Raw genomic sequence first — 14,019 nt, forward strand, 5'->3', positions numbered from 1 at the left:
GGAGGAGATGCAGAGAAAGCTGAGACTGATCTGCCCAGAGAAGAGAAGGCTCAGAGGGGATTCTCGCTTCTGGCAGGATGGAATGAAGAGGAGGGAGCCAGACTCTTCTCCATGGTGCCCAGTGACAGGAAAAGAGGCAACGCACGCAAGTTAAAAACATTAAATTCTATCTGAACAGAAGAAAAAACTTTTTACTGTGAGGGTGGTCCAATACTGCAACAAGTTGCCAGACAACTTGTGGAGACTCCATCTTCCATTAAAACCCATCTAGACAACCTGTTTTAGGTGACCCTGCTTGACCAGATGATCTCAAGAGGTCCCTCCCAACCTCAACAATTCTGTGATTCTGTGACCTGGGCTCTCAGCTGTTTTAAACAAAACAAAACAACCAAACATACAAAACCCAGCAAAACACAGGCCAAATAATTGCCACAGAAAACAAATGTCTGTCTTTGAGACAAGACTCCTCAACTGAAACAACTTCTTTACTTAGAGACTGTGATCAATTCACCTAATCTCTTTACCTTCTAAAAGTCAATTTAAGTATGTCATTACTATAAAAATTATTACTATATTTCTTATTTACTATAATAAATGATAGAAGGAAGGTTGCAATTTAGTTGTTTTTTTCTTCAGAAGCAATGGAAAATGGAGGATAAAAATCATAAAAGGAAGCCTTGCATGAAACTTTAACAACAAAAATCCCGAAGTAATTATACTCTTGCTTCAGGAAAAAAAAAAAAAATAATTAACTTCTGTCAAGATAAAGGGCAGCAAGTCTAGAAAGAATAAAGATGCCCTTAAAAAGGGCATAGAAGTAGTGTTAAAGGCAATTCCTGTTCAAGGGAAGGCAGGTTACTGTTAGAACAAAGGAAAACCTAGCCACAGCCAAGGTAGTACTTAGAAAATATTATTTAACTAGTGAAATATCAAGATGTCAAGTTTGAATTGTGTTGACTCTTTCTTTCTCTTTCAAACTGTTGAAGAGAGAGTCAGATGACTACAAGATTTCCTAGTGCCTCAAAAACTACCACTTCTCCCTTCAAAGTTAATGTTTGTCAATTGTCAAGCTGAGATGAAGAAAAAGAGCTTCTTCACATTTCTTGTCTAGTGCAATAGAGCATAAAATAAATTAACAGCTGTGTGAAAATATAAGCTTTCACTGACACTGATTCATTTGATTAGATATCTGTGACATGATCACACATGCTTATCATACCTTTCTATGTTTCATTCCAAAAATCTCTTAATTGCAAGTGATTCATAACAAGCTAGTTTAAGATTGTTTAAGTCAAAATCCACTTTTTTTTTCAGGTAATTATAAGTATTTTTTCTCCAAGACTAAAATGGGTACGTGATGAGTTACAAAGGAGGCTAAAGTTAAACTTTGACATATTCAAATTATTCCTTCTATATGTATTCACTGCTTCTCTTACTCTATGAAAGAATAATGGCATAAAAAATACTGAAGAAATGCAACTGCATTGTTATTGGGCTGCTTCAGAGAAAGAGAAGAAAAGAAACCTCGAGGGAAGGGTAAAACTGTAAACTTGTTATTCTGTCTGCTCCATAACAGCAGTAGAAACAAGCTTAGTTTATGCCTCACATTTCTGCTTTATAACATTTTTGGAATGTATAAGCAAGGATTTTTTAAAAGGAGAAAAAATATGCTGGTACATATACTGCTTTGAGACATAAAATAAATAAAACTATTTTCTCTTTTTCCATGAAAACTAACAAGTAATGACGTTTTGGACTTGGATCTCTAAGCTCTGATCCAACTCTCCATCTGTACATCCCAGGTGTCTTGTGGGTCATTCCTTTGCTCCCACATCCACTCTTTTCCTGTGTTATCCCACCATCCATTACAGATCAATCTGTTCCAATAGGAATGCACTTTCATTTCACTATTCACAAAACCACGAATCTCACACTCACCTACTTCTCCAATTTTCTTCTCTCCCTCACCACACTGAACATACTGTCTTGAAAAAATGCTTTTATTGATTCATCTAGAGCTATGTAGTATCCACCTACTATCTATGGAAAGTGTTCTCAAAAATTGCCTAAGAACATTTATTCATGAATATTACTTGAATACCACTACTCATTAGCCCTGGACACGGCCATTCCTAACATTCTTTTAAGCACTTCTAATCTCATCTTCTTTCTGCTCTCTTTCAATATTTTATATCAGTATATAGTGAGATTTCCCTCCCTGAGCTGCCATTCACTACTCTACACATTTTTGTTATGTAGTACCTTCTGCTAAAATAGCTACAAACTTGTACAGTGAGTACCTACAAACTTCCCTCACTGATCCTTACTTATTACACAGTCCTAGTCTGTTCCTGACCCCTCTTTCCAAGACCTATCAATTCAAATCATAAGGTAGCCTGAAACGACAAAAATAACACTTTAAAAAGATGAATATTTCACAAAGCCCATGAAGAAATGCTGAATCAAACCCCTGATCTTTCTTCCTTAAGTTTTCTCAACTACCCTATTCTCTGATATTTTATAAAGTTTTCTTTCCATTAATCAAATCACACAACTTGGGGATCTCTCTTTTTCTCAGATAAGGAAAGAGAATGCCTAAAGAATTCTGGATCTTTTTTCCACAAATTTGTAAGTTATTAAAGACTGTGTAGCCTTGGAAAATTCACTATTCCATTCAGAACACCATAATTCCTCCTCTTCATGAGTCTGTTATAAACTCAAATATGTCTGAACCTACTTCTGTGTTTGTTAGACCATATTAAAGAACCTCCTCCTTTCTCTTCTATTTTCTCAGCCACAACAAAGTCCACACGTTTCCAGTATGCCTATATAATCACATGCCTCAGAACTCACGATCACTTTTCATGCCACAAAATGCCTGACTTCAGTTGGGTCAGACTCATTAAGCTTCCGATAAGCAACTCTGAACTCTCTGCCACATAATTCTTTATCAGCAAGATTTTCTCTTTGACAGTCTGCATAATAAATGCCTTGTAAACACTTTTGAAGACCCTCAGCACCTCTCCTGTACAGGAAATGAATCATCAGGAAGTTGCAACTGAGAATTGTTGTCTTTTAGATTCTAAGGAACCTAATGCTTTCTAGATTCTAAGCAACCCAACATGCAGCTGCTGTAGGAAATCAGGAAGTAATAATACTAATAACGCATAGAAAATGACACTAGAGCTTTGTAAATCGAAGTTTGAAACAAAATCGATGAATGGAGATGCAGACCACCACTAGAGGGCTCTAAATCCTTTAGTAACACTATGGATTTTGCCTAACGAGGGGATCCTTAAGACATGTTTTATGTACCTCAGAAACTTGAGACGCTCATAAACTCTAAAATCTAAATCCCCAAAATGAGTATAGAAAGCTTTTGCTGAATGCAATTCCAGTTTTTAAAGAAAGACCAGTTTGTGGGACAATGTTCTGCAGGTCTTTTCCTCTGGGAATTTTGCAGCAGGAGTGATGACTTTTCAGGTGCAAGGGCTGTAATTATGTTCTTTACATTTCATTAGTAACTCCATATGCACAACTAGCTCAAGGATCTCTGCATCATACAGAAAAAATAAAATTTTCCAGCAGTTCATTTCCAAGGAAAAGCAGGGTCACGTGGTTTTCAGAGCTGTAAATGAGGAAAGGGGATTAATATTGCTCAGTGGCATTTGGAGGAGATTGTGGAAAACTACCGTGCTCATTCTCTCTCTCTTTACAAGAGGCAAAAGACTCCCACACCAGCCAACCCACCTTCTCAAGAACCAAGTGAAAGCTGTGCTCTCTCCCTCTCTCCACAGAATCTCCTTCCCACAGTGGGAGGGGAAGAAGTTACAAGATTATGCAGCAGCCTTAAACTCTCCAGACTAGACACGGGCAGATTTAACAGTGAGACTGTAGCATTTTGCCACCAACAAAATCTACTCCACTAGGAAACACTGGTTTTGCCCATTCAGCAATCCAGCCTTGTTACACACTCATGGTATCAGTGATGCCTCATATTTAAAAGTGTAATTTAATAGCAGCCTCTCATAAAAGCTGAGAATCAGAACACGTATGTGCTTTGGAAAAGAAACACAAAATGGCATGTTCTCTGTCCACATTTTGGGTATGAGTTAGACCTGGAGCAGAAATGCTGTACTGAAGGTCTGTGGCCTTAACAGGTCCAAATTTAACTATACTATTGCTATATAAAGCAGGAAAAATAATAATTTATTAATCAATATATCAACAGTGTAAGGTTTAGACACATACCTTAAATTTTCCACACTTTGCTGAGATTATAAAGATATGTTTCAATTTTTATTCGATTGTTCCATATATCCATATCTCTAAGTGAACTTCTAGAATATCATTGCTAAAGGGCTGTGTCTATTGTGTTACCATTTCCTTTCTGTATGTGCTGTTAGCGTTCCAGAACGACAGTACAGTATCAAGAATATCCCTGCCGTGTTCCATCTTAAAACTTGATCTGAGCATGACAGTTTTAAAACTGTTGTTTTAAAAAGCCAAAATCTACAAAATAATTTACTTTATTTGTACATTATGTCTCCTGATTTCTTGTACTTTCTTAACATTTTCTATTCTGCAATTAAAGAGGTAAATGTTGTGTACTGTTTCTTTAAAACTTCTTCATTAAAAGTTTATGTACTTTAAAATTTTTTGTTGTTTAGGATGTCTCAAACTCAAACTATATATGTGGAAAATATTGTCCACTGTATCAATAAAATATTCAATCTGGCAACAACGCAATTCAAATAAAATATTTGGGAGAAGTGAGTTAAAATTTACTTACTTAAAATTCAACTTCAAAGGCCTGAGTAAGTCCAGGAAGTGTAAAAGCTCTAACAGACTATCTAATTCCAGACTTGTAGTTTGACATTCACAGAAATTTGGTTTGTAGGCATTTGTCTTCAAAAATTTCACCTTGCAGCTTGAAGTGTTTAAATACAAGATTGTACATGTACTGTTGAGTTTTTCATTATTTATAGAGTTAAAATTGTAGGAATATAAAATTCACATCTACTGTGTTTACATATGATCTTTTTCTTAGTAATTTTGCTATTCTGTCTTAAAATAACAACTGAAAACTTTTTAATTAGTACTACAATTAAAAACTTATTTTGAAATTAGGGAACTTCAAATATTTATGCACATATTTACAATGCAATCATACATTTTATTCCCTGGCATAAGACCATATATTGAGCAAGATGATAAAACACATTATCCTGATTTTTTGTATTTTAGGGTTGTGTCATGTAGTATTCACAATCCTGATTTAAATTGCTTGAGCTTTTAAGGTTGATTCATCTGAACTATCAAATCTAAAAAATGTACAGTGAAAGGAAGTGTATGAAATACGGAGAAATTGTATTACTGATTTAAAATGTAAAAACACTTCATTATTTAATTCTTCATTTGAGGCCACAAGACAGGAAAAGGAAACAATAAGGAAAGTGAGATCAAGAGGAAACAGAAAGAACAGAAGATGGAGTAAAGTACCCATTAGCTTTGAAAACACCATACCTGTTTGGATTGTTTTATTGGACTAGCAAATCCAGTAGTGGAATGAAATATTCTAATTTTTGTTTTGAGAGAGAACAAAAGAACAAAATTAATTACCATGATCTTGATCAGGAGCTTCCAGGTTGTAACCATAGCCTAGAAGGGTGCGGACTGCTTCCCGAAGACTGTCTTTGTTTGACTTCTTTGTCCGATCATCCAAAAGAGCGTAAGGTACAAGGCGAGGATTTCTTCGATTTTTCACATCCTGCGTAAGTATGAAAAATCGATTCTATTTCAGAAACTGTGCTTTGGCTTAAAGACAAAACTGCTATAGCAGCAGTACAAAAATTACTATTTATACCAACTGAAATCATGGAACTGCAAATACAGCAAGGATTCAAGGAAGTTGCGATAGTCCAGAAACAAGTAACAACACTGAATTTACTAAAAAGGCAAGTAATACACAAATTAATAAAACTGCATGGCTTATACCTGCTTTCACTTTCCATCAAATTTACTTAACAGGAACAAGGATAAATGCAAAGAGTTTGACTGAAAGGTGTTGTATCTTGTACACTGTCTGTGAAGCATCTACCATAGGAAGTTAGTACATAACTAAAGCTCAGAAATTACTGTAACACAAATATATAGGGGTTTTGTAATTATAGCACTAAGCAAGATATATAAAACCCCAAAGGATAAATAAGATATAAACAAAAGAAGTACTAAACACTACTAACAGAAATATTAATACACGCCATACTAATTAATAAATAATAAAATAGATAATAAACCTGCGTCTTACTATTTAAAGGACTTAAAACATGTATTTTTCCAAAATAAAGGGTCTTGTACGAACATGATTAATGAGCTTAATGTGCAGAATTTTTGTAATAGGTAATTTAATGTAACCTTTCCCTCCAGCTGAAATGTATTAGTAAGCTTTAGCTTTAATCTTTGTATTTTAGGTTCATTAATACAACAAAGATAAAGTTTTCCTCTAGTGCAAAATTACGTTATTTAAAAGCATTGTTTAACTGGATTATTTATACAGCTAAAATTATTTTTAGTGACTAATAGAACTGGGGTTTTGTCTACATTTTCTTCATGCATCCTGTCGGCATTTGTTGGCAGTGAGAGAAACCATACAAAGAAACCTCCATGCTCTTCCCAATATCTTTAAAAAAAATAAAAATTAAGACCGGACATATAAAAAAATATTTGCTGTTTTTTTCTTTTAGGTACAAATACCAAAGATAATGAAAGGCTTTTACAATTGGTTAGACTTACTAAGAAGTGCAAAAATAGCACCTATTATTTTAGAAAACAGTGTCTACAATTAAAGTATCTTACTACTTTTAGAGCATCACAGTTCTATTTGTAAGAATGTATGTGGTTTTCATTCTGCCTTTGCAGGAAGAAAAGAAATGGCACATCCATTCTAACAAATACTTGCAGGCATCCTTTGCTGTCCTTTAAATGCTTAGATACAAGGCTATCTGCCTTATCCCTTATCGTACTTAGTAAAATAAAGTGCAGTTATTAACCAGTTCTTGATGAAATCAGGTCCTACCAGTGAGCCTTCCAGGAGAAGAAATATTACGGGACACACATTACATATGTATATGCTAAAAGGGCTAACAGAAAGATAAAGAGAACGCATTGTTAGGGACAAGAATTACTGCATCATATCAGCTCTTATATTCAGCAGGAAGGACAGTGACAGGGCCAACACAAGGACCACTTCAGAGGACACTGCTTTCCTTATTTATTCCAAACACTTAATTTGACATCCCCTTTTTCCAATGTGTAATTTGGTAGCTGTGGAAAAGGGCTGCTTCCAGAATGGACTAAATAAATGTTAAAGTATATCACAGACTCACAGGATAATTAGGGTTGGAAGGGACCTCTGGAGACCATCTAGTCCAACACCCTTATAAATGTTATAAGGAATTATTATTCGATATAATAACATTCACATTAGCATCAGAGTTTAAACACCATGGGTTTAATTATTTGTCTTGGAAAAGACATAAAAAAAGAAATAATTTCCTCTGAAACATATGTCCAAAAGATATTATGAAATACTCTCTTTAAAAATATGAAACATAAGTCTGGAACAATAATTATGTAATTTTTTATACATGATAAGTTAGACTAATACACTGGTAATTGCCATACCAATCATTAACACACATTAACATACAGGCAATCAGATGATAACAATGTTATGATCATGAAATATACTATAAGTTCTTTTAAAAAGGCCTAAGCACAAAATAAGGGCGAGGGGGTGGGAGTATAGAGAAATAATAATTATTAAAGTAACTCAATTTTACAAATTTTTGTTCCTTGGATCTAATTTTATTTAATATTATGAACTTTTCCACCCATTTAAGACTTTGGCTACTTCTTTAATATGAATATAAGAAGGGATTTTTCTTTTAATATTTTCTTCAGTTTTTCCCCCTATAATATATCTATCTAAATTTTGAATGTTTTACTTATTGCTGAATTAGGAACTGTTATTGTTATACTCATCATAAGTTTTTGCACTAACAATCTTCTGCACCTGTGTGGTTTACAGGTATCTAATAAAGAGAATTATCCTATACAGTGATTGAGCTTTGCACAGTCAGAATCAAGTCAATAAAAAAACTAATTAGCTAAGAGTGGCAATTTTTATTAAATACATTTGCAATTTGTACATAGACTTAATTCTTCCTTTTCACTACAGAAAATCTATTATTTTGTATTGTAAACTGTTAAAAGAAGGAAAACTCACCCTATGTTTTAATTTTTTTGCTAGAGTTTTCTAGGTTTGACAGTCTAATGCTTCATCAGAAGACTGTGTTTTGTCTGACAACTACTTATTCAGAGAGTCATTTGAGAGAAAAAGAAAAGCAGGTCTCCTCCAGAAGACAACCCCCCCCAAAAAAAATTTAAACTTGTTGACAAGATTGTTTTAAATGATTTGAGCTGGGTACATGAAGTTTATGTAATTCTTTGGGTTTACATTCAGAACCTATCCTATCACAGGAGAAAAAAAAAGAGGGGTGTGTGCAAGAAAAAAGCCTATATGTATTTTATTACACAACTATGTCCTCATTTAATGTAACACAAACATTGCAGTAGTCATTTAGAATTTAATTTGGAGTCACTTCAGTAAGAGAAAGCATTGCAACCACGGAAAGCTGGAATGCCTGGCAGAACATGCCCTGACTATAAATGGAAGGAACTTTTAATAAATAATGTTAAACTTAAGTGATGTAACACAGACCACGAAAAGTCAGTATTATTTTTAACAGTGTACACTACAGAATTTGCTACATACAGCAAATGATAGACAAAGAATTATTTGAATCGGCACACACGCACCTATTTGTAGAGTATAAATAGATTTGAAATAGGCAATAATCAGTCAACAATGGCACTAACTGAATATAGCTCTTCGAAGTAATAGAAGAGAAATACAGAAAAAAATACCTAAACACACACACTCCAACAAATATCAACAAGCCTTTTCGAACTTCCATTGCAGGTAATGAACACTGCTGCAAACACACTGGGAGCCGAGAGGTGCAGAACTACATCCATTGGTTCAGTGAGTTGTGTGACATGTAGATAACTGGTCTAGCACACTGGATCTAGCAACTGGTCTTGCAACTTGCATAGACAGATGCCATGCAAGAGTAAGAATGAAACAGAGTGTCTATACTATCTACAGCAGCATAAAAAAACCATAGTCAAATTCTATAAGCAGCTATAAAAGAAAAACCTATTAAGAGATACAGTATGTATAATGAATTTTTACTCTTCAGAAGTAATTCTGAAAAACCAAAGCCTCATATAAACCTGTAAAAGATACTTGAAATTATAAAGAATAATACAGTTTTCAGAGCTACAAATGTAATACCGCAAACCTGTGCACTCCTGGGCCTTCCCAAAGCTCTGAGAAGTTCAGGAACAGCACAGATCACTAGACTAAAAGGAACAAAAAGACACCAGAAACATACATAAATATGTACCTATCAAAAAGAAAGACAAGAAAAGACTAAAAAGTGAGAACACAGTCTAGGAAGAGCGGAAGGAAAACATGGTAGTAATTTAATGTGATCACAAGTTCTGTGATTTAAAGCATTAAAAGCTGTACAGATACATATTCTGTGTGCTACTGAAATTATTTCGTTCTCATAACCAAGGTTGTTAAATGACAAGGACAAAGCAAATTTATTTCAGCACATATTCAGTGATACAGATGCGCTGTTCCTAGCTAAATACAACATTAGAAAACACTCATTCCACAGCTGAAGTGATTCTGCTTGCTGCTGTATCTGTGCATCTTGCACTTCCACAAAGATTTCTTACCAATTGACACAACAAATGCTAACTGTGAGCTTGCCAGCAATGCTGTCAGAAACCCAGCTCAGTGAGCCACTGTGTCTGTGAGGCATATACACTGTGAACAGGATCATTCACCTACATCTTGCACTTCATATCATGCTATCCAGAGGTCTAGCTTTTCTGCATTTATCATGGCAGCTTGCGTTTAATCATAAACCACTAAAATTAAAAATCATTTTATAGGGGGAAAAGGAAAAATATAATTTTAAATTGGTACTCACAAAGTCATTTCAAGATTCCAGAGTCTTTAGAACTGGAAAGCACAACAAAGTCCTCACAAAGCCATATTCTTGTCAATGTTAAATATCCTAAATGTATCCACCCAAAGCAGAAGTTGTGTTCCTAACCTGGCATACTAGCAGCTGTGTTCTTTCATTAGAAGTATGTGCATCCTTTAGAAACGTGTACACCTTTTACCATCTTCACTGAGAAACTGTGCCCACATGAAATGCCTGGCGCAATGTGCCCTGACTATGAATGAAAGGAATTAATATATCAGTATAAATAATGTAGAATGTGAAAGTGAGGTAACATAAGTAGTTTTTACAAGGTCGATGCCTTTATATATATATTTAATGACAATATAAATGATAAGCTTTCAACTCGTGGTTTTTCCCACACATCCGTATTTCCTCAGTCTGAATCTCCAGAACAGTGCCTCTCTTGCACTGCAGCACTAGGCAGTCTGGAAAGAACAACTCCAGATCAAATATGGATGTCATATGCTTTCTACAAAAATCTAAAAAAAATAAAATAAAAAAAAAATAGAGGAGATAATTACATCACAGTCCCGACTAATTGACTAATTATCCTGGGACAGGAAGCACAGAGCATCTTTTTTAAGATGCTTATCACACAGTGGGAAGGATTTTGTAGCTTGCTGATTCTTATAACCAATGTGGGGGGTTGTTAATATTTTTTTTTTCCAATATAACCGAGGTTTCTGATTGTTAGGCTACCACACACAACACAACATGAAGAAAAAGCAAGACTCCCTTTGACTAAGCTGTCTGCATACGTGACAATGCATAATAAGCAAAATTCAGAAGTCAGAATCTTTGGCTGTGACCCCCACAATCAGTGGGGAGACCTAAAAGTCATGTATTCAGGAAGAGTGAGGGAGTGCCTAACGTACTTGAAATTATTTTCATTTGCCTTCTGATCTCTAAGCTTGACTCTTTTCTCTCCCTTTCTGTCTCTTCCTTACTTATATAAAAGTTGGGATTCTCCTGCATACATGACATCACAGTTTTCTGAATTTCCATCGATACTGTAAGCTCATGGATAAACTTATGTGAGTTCTGAATATTTTCCATTTGACTGTGAAGATTTAGTCACAAATACATCCTTTTATAATTCAATGCTATTTTTAAATCGGCTTGTTATGAAAAAAATCCTTAAAAATACCTAAACAAATAACTCAGGTCATTATGATAGGACATAAGGTTAAAATCTATACATGTAAAATAAAGAAGAAAAAAGCCCTCTCTCATAGCACAAATGTGATTCTTTTAATTGACTTAAACCGAGGCTATATTGCCCCTTTGCCTGGATCTACCTACCTTATCTGGGTTTGGTCATTGACCATTTCCCCAGTTCAGAAAAGACCAACCTGCAGGCAACCATGTTCTCCCTTAAAGGGACACTGTCAAGTATTTTCATACTGCTGGCGTGCTTGTTTTACCACTTACCCTTCCTATTTCAGATGTTCTTTTCAGCAGAAATCTACGTCTTTCCTACCTGTTTTGCTCCTTCTGCTCCTTTCAGGGAGCAATAAGCTACTGTGAGTCTGTACTACTGAAAAATACTTACTTGGTTGTGCTCAGTGTCATCGCAGCTGTCAGCACAGTTCTGGGAACAGGATTTATTAGTTAACTTGTGCTCCCGCTGCTGGCTGGCTGGCTGGCTCTGCAGCAGCAGAACAAAAATACTGTGTATAGTCATGCAGGAAGAGCAGCTGTCTCTTGTTAAAAAACCCTGACGAGCAGTGGTGGATTTAGAAGAAAAAAAAAAATCTGGAACTTGGAAGGCATTTCCCCCACCAGTTAATAACAGGAAACTAATGGTTTATACGTGAACTACTTGACAGCATCCCTTTAATTTTTCATACTAAAGAATCCCAAAATGATGAGGCGCTCCTGGTGGAACAGAGCTACTATCTAATCCATCCTACAGCCACAGCACAATTGCTGTTTATAACGTATTTCCCAGGGATTAGTTCATCTACTTTCAAACATCTGTAAGCTTCTTTCCCTTAGGAAACTATTTCATAGCTCTGCGAGATCTGCTTACAGTATTATACAGCATAACAACATGTCATTTCATTGCAGTACTGTAACATGTCACAGTAATATGATGGGATGACAAAATGTAGCCTATGAAACAAACCCATTGCTGGAGTCAAGCAGAAGCATGTAGCAGTGTGTACGACAGCTAGCGGCTTGCCATGTGATATACGTATGTCAGCTAAATGAGATGCATCTTTGCCCTGCACCCAGAAAGGAGCACCTTGCTATTCTCTATTCTTTTGACTTTTAACAAATGGTGTTTGTTTTCTGCACATTATAAGCACTCCTGGAACTCAGCTGTCATCTTCTCTCCCAAAGAAAACAAACTTAATTATTTGAAAAGAGAAAATTAAAAGGAATTAAGAAGAAATCAACATCAACACCACCAGCACAGCAGCTTCTCCAAGACACGCTACTGGTAGGAAAGTTTTCAAGGACATCGTCTACCTGTTTAACCATATGTGAGACTATTGTAATTTGCCTGTCAAGAGGAAAGGAGTAAAGGATACTGCTGATCTTGTTGATCTTTTTTCTGAAGGTCACAAATACTTCTGAGCTCTTGATGATCTTTAACAACCATCCTCTGTTGGAAAGCATAACTCTGACACTGTTCACTGCACCACTGCATTACATTCTCAACAATAGCGCTCCACTCAGCACACGAAAGTCTTCTGTCAAGACCCAATAAAATATTTGGATGTTTAAAGCAGAAGCACCCAAGACTGTAAAACCCCAATTCGGTGGCTTTCCAACTCCAAATGTGATCAGCTTCATAGGCACTTGGGCTTTTTACCTTTAAATTCTCCAGGTTCTTCTTTGCATGCCAATAATTGTCTTTGTTTTGGTGAGGAAGAACAGTTCAATACTGATCATATACCTAAGCCGTGTCAAGATTTAGAGCAGAAGTATTTGCCTAAGTCTCCTTCAGAGCACAACCTGGTAGTCAAAATTAGTGCCTGACTCACACTGACTGCTTAAAACATCTCCAAAAACCTAACTAGAGGCTTACCCTTTTATTTTAAAATTTAGCAGGTCTAAGTGATAGTGATAACTTCTTTATATAACAACTGGTTCTTGGAGATCAAAATGGATTTAGACACCTAATTCTTATTTGTCCAGTCAGATATCTTTGAGGATATAGGTATCAGTTTTTAAAACACTCATGGAAAATGGGTAACACAAGTTTTTTCACAGCAGACTATAAATTGTAGTAAGTGAGCATAGGTTAAATTTGCATGTTGAGCTTTGTCATCCAGTGAGCAGGACATTTATTAGGAAGGGAGTTTAAGGAGGCCTGAGTTCCAAGGCTGGCCCTCAGGACAGAATTTTAAAAGTCAGTAGATAAAACACAGAGGGCTGTTAGTGAGTAGATCACAGAGTCCTTCTCTCTGCTCTCTCCTGGTGAGCCTCAAAAAGGTCTCTTCACAGGGCCACAGCGTTTTAGATTCTACAATAAGGTCAGTCCCTTGCCCTGGGCAAAGGGTCAAGAATGTAAGACAGTCTTCATGATTCTTCTGACATTAAGTTGAAGTGCTTAATTTTAGGTTACATCACGTGCTAGACTTGTCTAATTTTTTTCGATGACAGTTGTAGTCTATGGCAACCCCACTGCCTTTTGGGAACCATAGTAAAACTAATGATTTATTACTATCACATCATGCCTCTTTCAAAGCAGAACCTTCTATATCAACAGGTACAGCAAGATATACATAAAGACAGCATATAAAAATATTGTGTAGATGTAAAAGAGAAACTTTTTTCATTGCTACCTACTCCCACCACTTATCATTCCCAACCCAGTAACACTGGAAAGGTCTTTGAC

The 14,019-nt window shown here is 35.7% G+C and overlaps 1 protein-coding gene across 11 annotated transcripts in view; it reads right to left on the bottom strand.

The window, feature by feature from the left end:
- Positions 1 to 14,019, bottom strand: part of RYR2 (ryanodine receptor 2) — a 434,536-nt gene that overhangs the window by 166,026 nt on the left and 254,491 nt on the right. For all 11 annotated transcript variants that reach the window (XM_037391531.1, XM_037391524.1, XM_037391528.1 and 8 more), the window contains one exon: positions 5,623 to 5,770. In XM_037391531.1, the coding sequence (XP_037247428.1) occupies positions 5,623 to 5,770 (148 nt within the window). The remainder of the gene's footprint in view (positions 1 to 5,622; positions 5,771 to 14,019) is intronic.

This window comes from Falco rusticolus, chromosome 6 (assembly GCF_015220075.1).
Source record: "Falco rusticolus isolate bFalRus1 chromosome 6, bFalRus1.pri, whole genome shotgun sequence".
NCBI classification, from domain to species: domain Eukaryota; kingdom Metazoa; phylum Chordata; class Aves; order Falconiformes; family Falconidae; genus Falco; species Falco rusticolus.